The sequence below is a fragment of the Tamandua tetradactyla genome (assembly GCF_023851605.1).
Source record: "Tamandua tetradactyla isolate mTamTet1 chromosome 22 unlocalized genomic scaffold, mTamTet1.pri SUPER_22_unloc_2, whole genome shotgun sequence".
Lineage (NCBI taxonomy): Eukaryota > Metazoa > Chordata > Mammalia > Pilosa > Myrmecophagidae > Tamandua > Tamandua tetradactyla.
The window spans coordinates 2,497,001-2,515,292 of NW_027518252.1; the positions used below are offsets into that span (position 1 = coordinate 2,497,001).

The following is an 18,292-nucleotide window of genomic DNA, read 5'->3' on the forward strand; positions in this document are numbered from 1 at the left end:
TAGAGATCATGAGTTAAGTTATATGGACAAGGGGTTTCCAGTTGGAAAGATTTGAAACTACAAATTCAAAATTTTTAAGATATATACAGAGCTTTTTATATGTGTGTGTGTGTGTGTGTATAGATATATATGTTCATAATACAGCTTTTCCTCTCAAAATGAAACTGCACTTTATGGTCTTTAATGACAGTGGAACCAGGAGAGGGTTCCAATTGTTGAGTCTCTAGACTAATTGGTCTAGGCAACCACTCAAGGTTGGCAACTGGGAAATTCCATACCAAAGGGGCTGCAGATCCTCATGCAAGGTGTCCTAATACCTTTATGTTCCCTTGGCATTCACCAAATTGCTATCACCCAAGTAGACTTGTTGCCAAATGTGCATAGAAGTCAATGTTTTGACATCAGGATTTCAAGAAAATGAAGAGTGTATTGCAAGGGAGCCCACCAAAGAGATAGGAGAAAGCTCAAATCTGTCTCATCGAGCTACAGAGGATTGGGACATTTTTATGCATCTTGGAGGGGGTGGCTTAGGGAAATGGGAGAGTTTGGATTGAGATGACATAGTTCAGGAAATAGGGTTAAGTGGAACATGCACTATTACAAACCATTGTCAGTTCATAAATTGCATTTCCAAAATGACAGTTTAATGTGTTGAGTGGGCATGATTTTTATTATTATAATTAAATATAGGCAACAGTAGGTAAGGGTTTCTTCTATTTGAGCATGCCCAAATGGTGATGAATGGGTTTTGGTTATTCTGCAGGAGAAGAAGAAAACAGGAACTTATCTCTAAGTGAAGCAAGTCTCTCATTAGTAATCATAAGGAGGTGGGTTTTCAAAGAAATGGAAAGGGAAACTTTTTTTAAGAAAGTAAGAGATTTCTCTGAAAGTGGGTTAGATAGCAGTGGTTTCAAAAGTTGTCTTATCTAACAATTCTTTGCCTGATCCAAGGATATGAAGATTTTCTTCTGTGTTTCATTTAAAGTATTTTTTATCTTTTATTTTGTGTAAATATCCATAATCCACTTTCAATTAATATGTATATAATGTGTGAGCTAAAGGTCAAGGCTTATTTTCTGTGTGTGGGTAACCAATTTTTCCACCAACATTTGTTGAAAACAATATCCATCCTCCAAAGAGTTGCCTACAGCCTTTGTTAGATTTACTTGACCATATATGTGTGGATACACTTCTGGATTCTTTAAGCTGTTCAACTGATTTTGTAACTGTAACTTTATAATGTATTGCAATCAGGAAGTGTAATTTCTCCAAATTTGTTATTTTTAAAATATTTGTAGGCTAATCTAGATGCATTGCATTTCCATGTAAATTTGGAATTAGATGTTAAATTTCTAAAAAAAACCCCTAAAAGCTAGCTTGGTGGTATTTGGGAGGATAGCATTGAATATAGGAATCAGTTTTGTGGTTATGCAAAGGTATTTTAAAATTATTTAATTGCCTCATTTATGAGGTAATCTGTTTAAGGAAATTCCATTCCATTTACTATAGTAATATTTAATTTTCTCTTTTAAAGTCATACAGTCCTTAGTGTAGATGATTTACACATATTTTTCATATTTAATTAACTACTAATAGATATTAAAATTAATGTATTAGGTATTGTTATGCCTTTATAATAACATTTTAAAATCATTGCCTGATAATTTGTTAAAAATAAGATCTTAAAACAATTTTTAAAGTAAAATCTCTATAACCAATTTTCATATATTTATTTCACTTTCCCCAAATCAGCTAATCACATTTATTTTTAAAAAACATCATCCAGATTAAATGAGAGAAATAAAACTGTCTGCATTTACTGGCAATATTATTGCCTAAGAATTAAATCCTAAGTAATGTAAAGAAAATCCATTATATTTTATGAGTATCAGAGAAATGTTGGCCTAATAGAATGAGTTGTTACATTTCTCTTTTGTTCCTTTTGCTGGGACTGTTTGTGTAGAATTGGTATTATTTCTACTTTAATGCTTGATAGAATTTACTTAAACAGTTATATGGACTTGGAGATTCTTTGTGGGAATATTGAAACAACATATACAATGTCTTTAAAAGTTATGACTAACTGAATAATATTTATTTTTCATAAGCTTTGTAATTTATATCATTTGAGCAATTTTCCAAATCTAAGCTTTTAAATTTATTGGCCTTAATGTGTGAATAATATTCCCTTATTTTCTTCTTAAAATATGTACAATGCGTACTGATATCATGTCCTTAAGAAATAAAATGTTTGATAAATCAGAGATCTAAGTGCCCTAGGTATCAATATGTATGAAAATAAAAGTAAATTAAATCTAAATAATATAAAGACAAGTGTATAACAAAAATAAGGAAACACCTCAATGACATAAATGATGGTTCTAAATATAGAGTATCAACAAAACCTGAAGTTGGTTTTATGAAAGGATCAGTAAAATTCAGAAGTCTTTAGCATGATCAATCAAAAAAAAGATAAAAAACACAAATTACAATTATGGTGAAATTCTTATGTGATAATGTTAGTAGTGAAAAATTGTAAAAAAAAATACCTAGACACACTCTTTGAGGGCATCTGCTAAATCTATCATAAATCATAATCCAAGTATACTTGTTTAAAATACTATCAGCTTGCATGATTATCAGCAAAATATCATCAATAAGAAGTAGTTAGAGGTTCATACCAGGTTTTAGCAGAGAAAATGAGAATCATGAGCATACAGTCACCCTTCTACTATGTCTGCTCTTCCTTACAATCAATTTCAAACAGCAGATGAATAAATTAATCTCAAAGAGGGACAGATAAATTATTCTTGGACTTAAAGTGAAAGTATATGTCCACTTCAGTTCAGACACCCAACGTTCTTCTGAACAGCAGTCTCTTTGATGGCAAGGGCCTTTCCTCTGACATCTCATCAAGAAATGCTCACCCACCCATGCCATACACACATGCAGACATTTTCAGCATAAACATCCAAGCACATGTCACCTAGACACTTCATTTAAAAAGTCCTCATATTCTTTGCATAAATGGTACATTAAACCAAATCAAATATAACTATTGAACACCTAACAAGTCAGATCTAATATCCTTTGGAATAGAAATAAATCATAACAAGAGAAAATGCTGGCACTAAAGGCAAACATTGCTGCCAATGTGGATTTTCCTAGATCTCCTACAGGCCATAAGCAAGAGAAACTCAATCAGAATGCTCTGTGGAATTAATGCAAGCATTGTGTTGAGATATACACAATGTGCCAGGACAGGGATAAAAATCTGGAGAAATGGGAACCAGGACACAGAGTTAGAATGGTTCATGTGCTTTATAAAATGTGGAGGTCAGGATTAATTGGGAAAGTAGTATTACCTTGACATAGGAAATAACTAACTAAAAGGATGCAGGAGTCTGATAAGTCTGGTAGATTTCATTTTCCCCTTGGTTTACACTTGGGGATATATGTTCAGGTGCTGTTCTTCCAGACATCACTTATTTCATTATTCATTAGTAATAGTAGTGACACAAGAAATGTTTGCACCTGTGAGAAAGGTTATGCACTAAAATAAAGAAAGGAGCTGTTATATTTGAATACTTCTAGACATTTTTAAATGAAAGTTACATGTTGTTACACCATGCACTTAGTAAATGTAAGGTTTTATTTTTCTCCTCCCTAAACAATGAAATACAAATAGTCTGGTAATAAAATATCTCATGAGCCATACCTTTCCCTCAAACCTTTAGACTTTGCTATGGTTTCTTGTGATAGGTTTTCAAAAACGAGTTAAATCTGACAATATATTTTCTCCTTTATTAGTAACATGACAAATAATAATTTTTGATTTGCTTTCTACCAAAAGAGCTCTATCTAATTTTATCTCCATTATTTTTTCTCATTTATCATTTTTTCTCATCATTTATCCTTCTTCATGTAGTACCTCCAAAATGAGCATATATATATGTATGCTGATACACTTTCTGTATTTTAATTACTTTCCTTTTAATATAATCCTCTTTTCTATGCCCTTCTCACTTATAAGAAGTTTTCTGTGTTCTAAGAAATAATTTTTTAGGAACAACTTTTTTTTCTAATTTTCTTTTGATTTATTCAAGAAATCTTTCCCTAAAGTCTCATCTACAGGATATTTACAAGATAATTTGCTTTATGTATTTTATCACAATGCTTTCTCCTCTCAGATTTCTGTGTTTATAGACCACATTTAAAAAAAATTTTTTGCACATTATTTTTCATGCTAATATGAAATGTCTTTGTCTCTGGAAGCTATGGCTAACAATTTACTTTCCAATTATAGGTAGATTGGGGTGGGTCAACACTTACATTAAATAATTCAGTTCCCTAAGCTATAAGGGAAAATACTTTCAATTCTGCTCAATATGTGGAACACCATTAATTTTGTAATCAGCTTTATGATTATTGAGTTTCAAACTATTTCTGTAGCTTTTTTTTAATGGGAATTCAGGACAGCCAACTCCCAGTAAATACTTTAAGTCAGATGTATCATACTGGATTCCTTGTTAATCAAAAAAAGGATGTGTAGGTAAATATCAAGTATAATTTAAAATTTATTACTTAAACTCTAGATTTAACTTCTCCATTAAAACATAAATTTGGTAACCTATCACCTTGTGGACTTCCTAGGAGCCTGAATTTTTAGATAAAACTGAAAGTAACTTTTTTCATTAAATTTCACTCTTCAATATAACATTGCCTTAATTGCTTAGACTCAGATAATTTTTTACAAGTATCCTTCAGCACTATCTCACTACTCCAAAAAATCAATTATATTTATGAATCACTTTTGTCTGTTAGAAATAATATTTGATTTGTAATTACAGGAAAACTGTAAGACCTATTAACCTCATCTATTGCATTCATAATAACAATAAAATAATTAATCCCTGGCTTTCTGATTCCACATTAATTGTGTGCTTTCTTTGAAAATAACATTTGACACCAAATTTTTCTTATGGCATTTTTCATCTCCATATTTCTCAGAGTATAGATTAAGGGATTGAACATAGGAGCAATTATAGTGTAAAACAGTGCAAATATTTTATCCTCAGGGTAAGTGTTAGGTGGTCTAAGGTAAGAAAAGATTGAAGGCCCAAAGAATAAGACAACTACTGTGATATGAGACCCACAGGTAGATAGGGCTTTGCGAATTCCTTCAGCTGAATGATTTCTTAAAGTTAATAATATAATGACATAAGAAACAAATAAGACAACAAAGGTTACTAATGTGACCGTACCTGAATTGGCAGCCACAAGGACACCTGTGATGTAGGTATCAATACAGGCAACTTTTAGCAATGGGAAAATATCACAGAAATAATGATCAATTACATTTGGACCACAAAAAGGCAACTGGATTGTCATATACAATTGAGGAAAGGAATGGACAGCCCCTCCAGCCCAAGCAGCTAGGATTAGAAGATTGCATCTTGTCCTGTTCATAATAACCATGTAGTGCAGAGGTTTGCAGATAGCAACATAGCGATCAAAGGCCATGGCAGTAAGAATGAAAACCTCAATAGCTCCAAAGAAGTGCCCAGTAAAGACTTGTAACATGCAGTTATTGTAGGAAATGGTTTTTGTCCCCACCAACAAGTCACTGATAAGTTTGGGTGTAACACTAGAAGTGTAGCAGATGTCCACACAGGATAAATGGGTGAGGAAATAGTACATGGGTTGGTGAAAAAGGGAGCTACCTCGAATGGAGACAAGGATAAGGAAGTTTCCTGCCAAGATGGAAATGTAACAGAATAAAAACAGCACAAAGCAAAATACTTCTATGTCTTGGTCATAAGAAAGTCCCAAAAGAATGAATTCTGAAATATTTTTTTGACTTTCCATATATTAAAATTTGTTAATATTGTGCACAAATGAGTTCAATGTCTGAAAAGAAAAAAAATAAAAATGAATTTGAACAAAAATTGACAGTGTGATCACAATATAAAATTTATCACATCTCATCTTACAAAAATATTCTTAAATCATCATATAATGGGAATAATTATGCATTTTTTACCTTTTGACTGATAGAGGTTAAACTATAAATGTAGTTTGAGAATCAAGAATACATTTTCTTTCTATTATGTTGTTTAAAAAACAACAAATGTTTTAGTAGCACAATAAAAATAAAACAGATTTGAATATTTGAAATGAACTGCCTTAGCTATAGAGTCATCTTTCCTTCTTCCAGTATGAACTGGAAAATACAAATGTTCAAAGCACCCAGTTTACATTGGTAAACTTTAATTTGGTAAACCTACTGAGAAAATTATCAGGCACAGAGTATTTAGCAGTTAACTGTTGCAAAATAATATGGAATAATTAAAGAATGGTTCATAATCTTATCTTTTATTTATTATGACTGATACCAATTGATTGTTAATGAAATGGTATATTGTTAATTGCCAAATATAACCACTTACTAACAATAAATTTATTTAAAGATAATTATCATATAAGTAAGTTGTTGAACTACTTAAACAAAATCACTCAATTTAAGTCCATCATTTCTAGTAAAAGTGAATTAGATTAAAGGAATCTTAGGGAATTTTCAGAAGCTGTATGTGATATACTGTTGATACCAGGAGATAGATATCCAGATTCTTTGTTAGTTTGGTTTTGTGTGTCATGCATAAGGGTGTTATGGGGTACTGCCCAAGGAGGAACTTCTGTCAATCCTCATCTCAGTGGAAAATATTATGGAATTCCTTACATTATTAGATCACCCAGTCAGTTTTCCTGAATCTTTATGTAAAGCTATAACAGGCAGCCATATAAATTATAATTCTCAGTTTCTAAAACATCTGATATAATTATACTTCATTTTTTCCAAAATTCTACATTCCTTAGTTTACAATTCCTACCTGTTCAATAGATTATAATGAGTATTTAATCCACAATAGCTCCTAAAGTCCCATCCTGCAATCTGAGTGAACATGCTATTAAGATCACTGTTGTTAGCAGAAGTAAAAGGGAAAAGTGAGTAGTTTCAGGTGAGAAGAATATTTGTCATTAAAATGTACAATAGTCTTGACCAAATAATCAGACATCAAATTGCCTATTAAAGAATTGAAGACATGAATGAAGAAAGACAGAAATGGAAAGGTAGAGAAGTGTAAAATAAACTATGCAGTAGTGAATGGTGCCCTCACTGATTTATCTCCTTAAACCCCATTTTCCTTCATTATACAAATAAGAAATTATTATATAATTCAGAACTATAAGGAATAAATGAAGTAACATGAAATACCTTAGTACCATATGTGTCTCATGCCACAAGCCTTGTTTCACTTGTTTCTTCTTTGATCAAGCAGTTTAGCAACTACTAAGATTCTCCTGTAAATGTGCATGAGTAATTCCAATAAAGAAATAATTAGGAAAAAAAAGAAAAGCACAACACAGAATTAATGGGTCACCAAATGAATTTCAATATCTATAATCCATTAGTGGATAAACAGTCATTTTAATGATAGATTGTCTATTTTAGTCAGTCTCAGGCAATTCCTAACACTAATTACTAGTCTGATTTTTGTCCTATAAATATGCAGATATAGTAAATTATGACTTCACTTTTTTGATAAATTTAAAAAATAATCTAAAGCCCTTTTCTTATATGGTATAGCATAATAAAACCTGATGTTCTTAGTGTTAAGCACAATTTCTATGAAAGTTCAATTTTCTTCTAGCAGTATCAGAATATGCCATCTTTTAAACCTACTTTAGTTGACCAGATGCATGTCATACATAGGAAGGAAGATTGTTTGAAACAGCAAAACCTTCTTATTTTTGATAGCAAATATAAACACAGATATTCCTTGATAGGAATATTGTGGAAGATATATGAACACTCGAGTGGGACTCTGAAATTTACCTCCAGCCTGAAAGTTTTAATAATGTTAACTCTACTCTTCTCAATTAGAAGTTGGCTTGTTCATAATGCACTGAAGCATTTTTAGAGTAATAAAATTTAACTTATGCTCCAAGAAATGGTAGATTCCTAAAAGTAAATTAAGATGGAATTAATGTAAATGACACTTAAACTTTCTGAAACCTGGTTAGTGGGATTCTCTCCAAATCAAAGTGGCATGCATAATTTAATGACCAAGAAGTCTGAATGGTCTTAGATTTAGGTTGCATTAGGAAGAATTCCTCCTGAGATACTCACTCTTCTAGTTCTTCTTCATTATCTGAATCTGAAATAAAGGTGGAAAACTGTAAACCAGTAACAAACAAAACTAGGATAATTCTCAAAAATACTTTTGAAATCTCAAAATGCCTTAGAATCATCTATAAGTTTGCAAAGAGAAGTGGATCTTCACTCCGTGGAAAAGCAAGCTGGAACTTTTGAAAGCAGATTTAAATCTTCATACTAGCTCAAACTAAAGTAAACAAAAAAGAATTTGAGAGACCCACAAAAAGTTAACACAGGTGCTTAAGTCCTCAGAGTCATCTATTTTAAACATGAAAGTAATTTTGTCTGGAAGAGCAGAATATAAACCTCTGTGGCAATGCAAAAATTAGTAGTTCTTTGAAAGCTTTTAGAGATTATATTCCCAGAGTCATGCGTACCTGATCCTCATCAAATATCCCAATGCCTCTGTCAATGGCAATTTTTCTTTTGTGCCTGGGCATTTCCTTTATACCTTTGACTTGGCCTGGCTCTGGCACTGATTCCCTGGAGAGCACAAGATGCTACCATCAGATCCAGAGCAGTTCAGGGAACTCTATGGACTCTGTGCTAAACTGGTTTACCAGAGAAAGGAAGAAATATAATACAGCCTGGATTGGATGGATTGGCCTGTATTAGTCAAGAATATCTGACAAAAATAACTAAAGGCAGGCATCACAATCCAAACATGGATTTTATATTTTAAGTATAGGTTTAATATCCATTCTGAATTAATTTTGTACCATGAGTGAGGTATGGGTACGGATGTCCAATTGTTTCATAATCATTGGTCGAAAAGTCTATTGTTTTTAACTGATTCCCTACTTAACTTTGTTGAGAATTATTTGAAAATGTATGTGTAGGTCTACAATTATAATTTCTACACTTTTCCATTGACAACCCATCTAATTTATGAAAACCATGTTAATTTGATCATTGCAGCTTTATAATATATCTTGACATCAGGTATTATAAATTCTTCAAGTTTTCCTTTCTAAAATCTGGGGTACATTTTAGATCTACTACATTTCCATACAAATATTAAAAGAAGCATGTTAATTCATGAAAATAATACTTAATTAGATTTTTTCTGGGATTGCATTGACATAGGGATCAGTACAAGAAGAGCTGAAATCATAATAAAATTGAGACATCCAATCCATAAAAGCAGCATTTCCATTAAGGTCTTCTATAATCTCAGTATATTTTATAATGTTCCATGTAAATGTCTTTAACCATGCTATATCACATTTATCCTAAGGATTTCATATTTTTTGATCTATTATAATTGATTTTTTGTTGTTAAATTTTGTCCCCTTCCCCTTCAACATATGTTCTATCCTAATGTCTAGTCTTGTGATGTGACCTTATTTGGAAATAGTCTTTGAAGATTAGTTAAAATGAAATTAAACTGGTTTAGGATGGTACCTAATCTAATATGACCTCCTTGTAGGTAGAGGGAAGTTAGAATGCAGAGAAAGAAAAAGGGGAATTCTATGTGAAGATGGAAGTAGAGACTAGAGTGATGCGTGTGTAGGCCAAGGAACAGCAAGGACTGCTAGCAAATGGAAGCTAGAGGAAAAAAGGAAAGATTTTTCCCTGCAGGTTTTTGAGGCTATTTGATTTTTCAACTTCTACCTGCAAAAGTGTTAGGCAACAAATTTCTGTTGTTTCAAACAACATAGTTATAATACTATGTTATCACAGCCCTAGGAATTTATGTGAATAACATTTATTAAGTTGTGTTACTAGTATAAAAACTACAAAAGATTTCTTTTTTGGCATGGGCAGGCTCCAGGAATCAAACCCAGGTTTCTGGCATGGCAGGCAAGAATCCTGCCACTGTGCCACCATTGCACTGCCCTACAGATAATTTTTTAATGGTGATCATAACCTGAAACCTTGCTAACCTTATTAATTTAAACAAAAACACACAGATTGGATAGAAAGGAATAAATTTATCTGCAATCAGAGATAATATGATCACCTATGTGGAAAATTTCATTGTATATTATAATTATCAGAGAGATACTTGCTTAATAGATGGGTATTTGGAAGAAGTTGTATATAATCATTATTATTTTTTCTCTAATAATTGATAGTATGAATAGGTGAAACTAGACATGGGGAAGATTTAACATAAATGCAATGTCTTCAGAAGATATATCTTTAAAAGATTGTTTATTATTTAATTACATGAAGTTTAATAACTTACATGATTTAAGGAACTTTTTATACTTAGTAAGTAGTTGAATTTAAATATCTTAATAAGTGAATAACTTCTCCTTAGTTATTTAAAATCTATAGATATTGTGGTTTTCATCTCTCATATTGTGCCTTTATTCCCATAAGTTCTGCAGTTTGGTTTTTCAAACTCTCAAGTGTTGCTTCCCAAGGACCAGAGCTCGAAGAACATTAAGGAATGATGAGAGAGACAGAATCAGGGGGTCTGAAGATTAGTGACAACAGACAACTTTATTCTTAACCAGATCCTGCTTCTATACTGCAGGGTGACAAAAGGCATGCATGCATTTCCTAAGGGAACAGGGTGTTTATCTTTCAGTGCTATCTTCCTTCATACTTAACATAACCATTTGGGGCTAACAAACATTCTCTTCCTCTCAGACTGTTCTCCATTAAGCAGATAACAGTCTCCACAGTTTACTGCCACCACCATTCTGATGCCAGCTGCTCCCAATAAATTCTGCAGGTCTTGTTTTAAGCCTTGCTCCTACACTCAAGTTCTTCTTAATGGTCACCAAATATCTTCTTTATGTCTTTCATCTCTTTTACTATATCTTCCTTCAACTCATTGATTTGATTGAAAAATTTTGTTTGAGCATTGTCTTATTTGCAGTGTTGATTTGTTCCTTTGGGCCATATTTTCATGCTTTCTAGTATGACTCATGAATTTTTGCGGAAGTCTAGGCATATAATTTCCCTGATAAATTTATTCTGGAGTTTGTTCTCTCTCTTTTACCTAGGGTTTTCTTGTTGGTTGGCCTGGTTCTCTATCTATTTGTTTTGGTTTGCTAAATCTGCAAGAATGCAATATACCATAAATGGGTAAACAAGTTTACAGTTCTATGGCTGTAAAAATGTCCAAAATAAGGCATCTAGAGAAAGGTACCATGACTCAAGAAAGGCCAATGGGTCCAGATCACCTCTATCAGTTAAGAAGGCCTATGGCTGGCATTGCTGAGGTCTTTGGCTTCTGGTTTCCAACAGATTCCCCAGGGGTATCATGTGCATCTACTCTCTTCCTCAGCCCTCCGAGCTTCTTCAAATATCTGCATCTTTGTAACCTGTGAGGAAACTGTGCTTTTTCCAAAATGTCTCCTTTTTTATAGGACTCAAGTTAGCTAATCAAGACGTACCTTGAATGGGTGGGTTCACACCGACATCTTATCAAATGGCCACACCCACAAATTAGTGGGTCAGTCTCCATAGAAACAATCTATTCAAATATTTTGACCCTACAATATTAAATCAGGACATGGTTTTTCTGGAATACACAACTGTTTCAAACCAGTACACTGTCCTTTAACAACCAGTTCAACTTATTCTTGACCTGTAGCATAGCTTCTGTTTAACTGATCAGGATTTAGCTGTTCTTTTCTATTTCTCATTCTGAATATATAGAACTTTTATTTTGAGGAGGGTTCCCCAGATATGATTGACCCCAACTAGATTTTCCCAGATTAGATAGACCTGGGTCTCAGGAAGAAAATGTAATCAATACCAAGTTTCACTGAGGATGAGACTCAGTAGCTTCCTGTGAAGACTTTTTACTCTGTGCTTCTCCTATCCTCCCTAACAATTGATATTTGTCAGCCATAGGCATAAAGTGATGTGGTGCTGTTAATTCTCAGCAGACACTTTCCATGCCAGAGGTATGGTTGAGTTAGACTCTGAGGTAGAAAGTGGGCTTAAGATGTCTCTGCTTTCCAGCCCCTGGGTTTTGAATTGTCTGAATGAGAGCCATTTCTTGTGGGGGACACTGCCCACAATCAAACACCTTTCTTGGGGAAGATATAACATTTAGAGAATTATCTCCTTCACCTCACTGGCTGCTTTGCAATATTTGATAGGTAAAATAAAAGGAAATATGTTAGTCAAGGCCACAGATAACAACAATAATTTGTAAATATTGTACCTTTATTTTCAGACCACTGTAATAAAGTGAATATTGCAATAAAGCAAGTCACATTTTTTTTGGTTTCCCAGTGCATGTGAAAGTTATATATATACTATACTGTAGACTATTAAGTATATGATATCATTATGTGTAAAAAATGCATTATGCAAAAAATTCAACAAATGTTGCTGCAATAACAGGGTAGTCACATGGAAAAAGAATGAAATGTGACTCCCCATAATACAGCATAGAAAAAATAAAAATAATTAAAAAACAATATGCATACTTTAATTAAAAATACTTTGTTGCTAAAAAACAAATGCTAACCACCATCTGAACCTTTAGGAAGTTATGAACTTAGTGCTGGTGGGGGGTCTGGTCTTGATATTCATGGCTGCTGACTGATCAGGATAGAGTTTGCTGAAGCTTGGGGTGTCTTTGGCAGTTTGTTAAAATAAGACAACAATGAAGTTTGCCACATTGATAGACTCTTCCTTTCACAAAAGATTTCTTGGTAACATGCAACAGTACATTATACACGCAACAGAACATTTAAAATTGTAGTCAATCTTTTAACCCTGCTGCTACTTTATCAATTAATATTCTAAATACCTTGTTATCATTTTAACAATGTTCACAGTGTCCTCACCAAATATAAAATCTATTTCAAGAAACCACTTTTTGGTTCGTTCATAAGAATCAACTTCTCATTCATTAAAATTATATCATGAGAATGAAGCCATTCAGTGACCACTTCTATTAGTACTTCTTGTGCTGTTTTCACTCTATCTGCAATTAGTTCTTCAGCTGAACTATTGGACCCTTCAGAGTTATTCACGAGGGCTGAAATCAGCTTCTTCCAAACACCCTCTCAATTTTGATATTTAGACCTTCTAAGAATCACAGATATTCCAGAAGATTTTCAATTTACTTTTTCCAGATTCATCTGTGGAATTACTATCTATGACAGTTATAGCCTTATGAAATGTATTTTTTAAATAAAAATACACAGAAATTCAAAATTATTCTTTGATCCATGGACTGCAGAATGGATTTGTTGTGCTAGCAGGTATGAAAACAGCGTTGCTATCTTTGTATATCTCCATTAGAACATTGTCTGATAACTAGATGCATTGTCAATGTGTAGTCCTATTTTGAAAGGAATATGTTTTTTCTGAGTAGTAGGTCTCAAAAGTGGATTTAATCATTCAATAAACCATATTGTAAGCAGATATGCCCTAATCTAGGCTTTTCTGTTCCATTTACATAGCACACGCAGAGTAGGCTAGCATACTTCTTAAGGGCTGTAGGATTTTCACAATGGTAAATGAGCATTGGCTTCAGTTTAAAGTTAACAGATTCATTAACCATTAATAAAAAAGTCAGTCTGTCCTTTGAAGCTTAGAAGCTAGGCACTAACTTCTTTTCTCTAGCCATGAAGGTTATAGACATTGTTTTCTTCTAGTATAAACCTATTTCATCTACACTGAAAATCTGTTGTTCAGTGTAATCACTTTCATCAATTCACTTTGCTTGATCCTCTGATCAAAGTTTTGCAACTCCTACATCAGTATTTTCTGCTTCTCCTTGTACTTTTCTTTCCTTAAACTTCATGAACTAATCTCTGTTAAATTCAGAGTTTGCTTATGCATCTTCATTGCCTCTCTCAGCCTTCACAGAATTGAAGAGAATCAGGGCCTTCTTGTTGGATTAGGATTTTGCTTAAGGAAAAGTTGGGGCTGGTTTGATCTTTTATCCAAACCACTGAAACTTTCTCTGTATCTGTAGTGAGTCTGGTTTGTTTTCTTAGCATTCAGGGGTTCACAGTAGTAGCACTTTTATTTTTCTTCAATAAGTTTCCTTGTTATTCTTCACTTTATTAACTGGGGCAAGAGGACTATCTTTCAGTCAGTCTGGGTTTCTAAAAGCTCTTACTCACTTAGCTTAATTATTTCTGGTTTTTGATTCAAAGTGAGAGAAATGCAACTGTTTCTTTCATCCTTTCTTTTAAAAACCATCATAAAGTTACTAATTGGACTATTAGTATTCAACATTTCAATATTATTATGTGTTCTAGTTTGAAAACTGCTCAAATGTGACATACCAGAAGTGGAATGGCTTTTTAAAAAGGGAAATTTATTAAGTTGCAACTTTACAGTTCTAAGGCCATGAAAATGCCCAAATTGAGGCATCCAAGTAAGGACACCTTGGCTTCATAAGGCCGATGAAGTTTGGGGTTTCTCTTTCAGCTGGAAAGGCACATGATGATGTTTGCTAGCTTTCTGTCCTTACAGAGGGCTTCCCCAGGGGTGTTTTCCTTCATCATCTACAAAGATCTCTGGCTGTCTGGTCTCTGATGGTTCTGGTGGCTCTGAAGCTTTTTCCAAAATGTTTCCCTCTTAATGGGGTCCAGTAAGAAACCCCAGTTTAAATGGGTGGAGGCATATCTTCATGGAAAACACCTAATCAAAAGTTACCACCCAAAATTGGATGGATCACATCTTCATGGAAAAATCAAAAAGGTCCCACCCACCAATATTGAATGAGAACTAAAAGACATGGATTTTCTGGGGGTACATATAGTTTCAAACTAGCACATTGTGTCATGAAGAACAGTGAAGCCTGAGGAGAGGGAGAGATGGGGAATGGCTAGTCAGTGGAGCAGCCAGAACACATATAACTACTATTAACAAAGTTTACCATGTTATAAGGGCATTGTTCATGGCACCCAAAATGATTATAATAGTAATATTCAAGATATGGGTTTTTGCCTGGTGGGATTACTGTGATCTTCATGATTCTGAACTGAGAGCTGTCTTGTTATTGTTGGACTGTGGTTGCTGCAATTACCCATTTACAGTTATCATTTGGTATGCAAGCACTAAGGAATGTTTTGTTGAGTCATCAGTGTCCTGTCCCTTCTCCACCTCTATAGTAGCATCCCTAGCTACTCATGATAATCAGAGTCAAGTATCCCAGCCAAAAGAATAACTTTTCTTTCCTGATGTTTCACTGGCATAAAGAGCACAAAATATTGGTTCCATTTCAATGTAACCCACATGGTGTCCCCACCAGTTGTCTCATCTTCTCCAGGAACAAGGACATGAACCTTGTTAAATTTAAGACTAAGAAAGTGGGTATCTAGGAGTTTCAGTAACTGAGACCCCTTCTGTTTCCATCCATTGGATCCCACAATGAAATATATGAGGAAAATGGGGATACAGCTCACTATGTCAGGCAGGAAGCCAGTGCATATATTGCATACTGAGGACATCAGAATTTCTCAAACAGTTGAATTCACATGGCTCCTTAATGGAGTCCTTGATATGCTTTTATGGTCTTTATTCAGGCAGACTACTTATGGGTGATAAGGTACATGGTAAGATAAGTGAATTTTGAGATGATAAGAAAAATTTCACCCATGTGGCAGGCTCCTAAGATTTCATGGGATTTGTCTTCCACCAAATGCCAGGTTTTTAACTTAATATGACAATCAACATACTTGCCAATTCCTGGCCACAGGTCCAGTTAGCATGATAACATTAAAATATACTGAAAAAATGTTCAGAAGATAAAGTATCCCAAAGACAAAATTAAGAAAAAGGATAAAACAATATAACTCTAGTGAAAGAAATGATTGCATACTTCTGTACTTTTAATGTAAACATGAACTGATATTGATTTTCCCTATTCATGACATGAAGAAGAATGAATTTACCTAAAGTCAGTATTTCTGGAATCAGACAAAATGCTGAAGGATTAGGAAAAATAGCTGTGATCACAGCCCCACTGTCATCCACCATAATGCATTTTGTTTTTGTAGAGACTAGACAGGTTAATAAGATGGAAATATGATGGAGAATATTGTCTCTGCATTTCTCACTCCTTTGGTAATATCCATAAGCTATGAAGTGACTCCCAAGATGAAGTATTGGTTCTAATTTACTATATTTCTTGAGGTAGGTAAAGAGATGTTTCAATAGCTATCATATGGCCATATCTATCAAATAGGTACTTATTCCACATAATATAAGCAAATAAAAATATGTCAGCTACCAAATAAATTCAGAGACTGAGAAATTAACCTTAGGTGAGTCCATGGGTCCATGGCCTCACTGTCGAATGAACTTGAACTGAACTCTAATAGCTGGCCTTGGGCCATATCTTCATGCTTCCTACTATGACTCATGACGTTTAGCTGGTGTCTAGAAATCTGATGTATTTGATTAGTTTATTCTAGATATCATTTTCCCTCTTTTTCTTGGGATTTTCTTATTGTTTGGCATTGTTCTCTATCTGTTTTTTGATATTGAGTCCAACATATTTTAGACTCTAGCATAGTTTCTGTTTAACTGATCAGAATTTTTCAGCTCTTGCTTTTCTGGTTCTTACCCTGTCTATATGGAAACTTTTTGAGGAGTGTCCCTACGTGTTTGCTTGATCCAATGAGATTTACCCAGATCAGGCAATCCCAGCTCTCAGGAGAAGTGTGTAATCAGTATCAAGTTGCCTGAGGATGAGACACAGCAGGTTATCAGATTTTCCTGTGAAGACTTTTGACTTTGTGCATTGCCCATGCTCCCCAACAGGTGGGTCTCATTAGTCACAGCTCCTTAGCTGTATAAAGTGTGGTGCCTTTTGTTCTTAGCAGACCCTATCTCTTTCAAGAGCACAGCAAAGACAGAGGCTAAGGTAGAGTCAGAATTTAACAGAATTTAAGCTGTTTCTGTTTTCCAGTCCCTGGGGTCTGAATTCTCTGAATGAGAACAGCCATTTGAGCTGGGAAGGCACCAGCATCTGCACTTAGAATTAGAATTACTTAGAATACTTAGAATTCTGAGCTGCAATATCAGCCATTTCACCTGTTCCAGACCAGTGTGCAATGTGTGTCCAATAACTGATGTTACCCAAACAGTTGCTCCAGGCAGTTTCTGGCTATTTACTAGATGACCTACAGGACTAGCTAAATTCCACACCTCCCCAACTCATCTCAATTTCTTAAAGTACAACGAGACACTAAGACTATTTATAATTAAGGAAAAGGAGAGAGCTGACATTTGCCCTCAATCAGAACAATCTTTCAATTTTCAGGTTTACAGCTTAAGTACAAGGATTTAGAAAATGAGCTGAAGAAATTTCAAATGATAGCTGAAGCTTCCCAATAGAAATTTTGTCATTTATTCTTGAATGTCCGCAATCTGACATCAAGAAATAGAAGACAGAAAAAGTGAGATAATATTTATCTGTAGCTATATGGAAGATACTAGAAAAATTATTTATAGACATATCATATTTTAGGTACATTTATGTGCACATTTATGCAATGTTTTGTGTATATTACCCTAATAATAGCACAATTAAAAGTGAAATAATTGTCAGACTAGTAAAATATACTTACAACACTAAAGGGAAAAATTTCATACATAAACATATTTCACAAGTCGGCATTTAAAAAATGACAACTCGAATAATAGCCAAAAGCCCCACAATTCTACAAGTCCCTTCTCTTTATCAAAAGAATTAAATATATAAGAATATGCTCAGTCTAATTCATTGTTGACTATATTGAAATAATAATCCCTGATAGGTATACTTTTCATCCATTATGTTAATAAAATTATCTTTTAATGAATGTTTTAAATATAAAGTGCTGCCAAATGTGCAGGAAACTCTCACTTTCATGTATCTTCATAGGAGTTTATGTGGGTGCAGTCTCTTCAGGGGTGATTTTCAACATCTATAATCTTACAACTGCACATAGAACTTAGCCAAATGTTTCTATTTCCTACACATACAGTTACTTATATGTACAAAACCAATAATGATGCCATTTTCAGGGAATCAAAGGATGAGAGACAACTCAAATGTTCATCAGAAGGAGAATGAATAAATCCTACATGATACTTTCATGCAACCATTGATAAAAATGAAGCACATACTAGAAAATAGTCTCTTAAATA

The 18,292-nt window shown here is 33.7% G+C and overlaps 1 protein-coding gene across 1 annotated transcript; it reads right to left on the reverse strand.

The window, feature by feature from the left end:
• Nucleotides 1-4,932: 4,932 nt before the first annotated feature.
• Nucleotides 4,933-5,868, reverse strand: LOC143672945 (olfactory receptor 4P4-like). Its single transcript, XM_077147370.1, has one exon. The coding sequence runs from the start codon at nt 5,866-5,868 to the stop codon at nt 4,933-4,935; it is 936 nt and encodes a 311-aa protein (XP_077003485.1).
• Nucleotides 5,869-18,292: the final 12,424 nt, after the last annotated feature.

Bases quoted from the DNA above. Each gene is read 5' to 3' on its own strand.
- LOC143672945 (XM_077147370.1), bottom strand. From the start codon at position 5,868: ATGGAAAGTCAAAAAAATATTTCAGAATTCATTCTTTTGGGACTTTCT.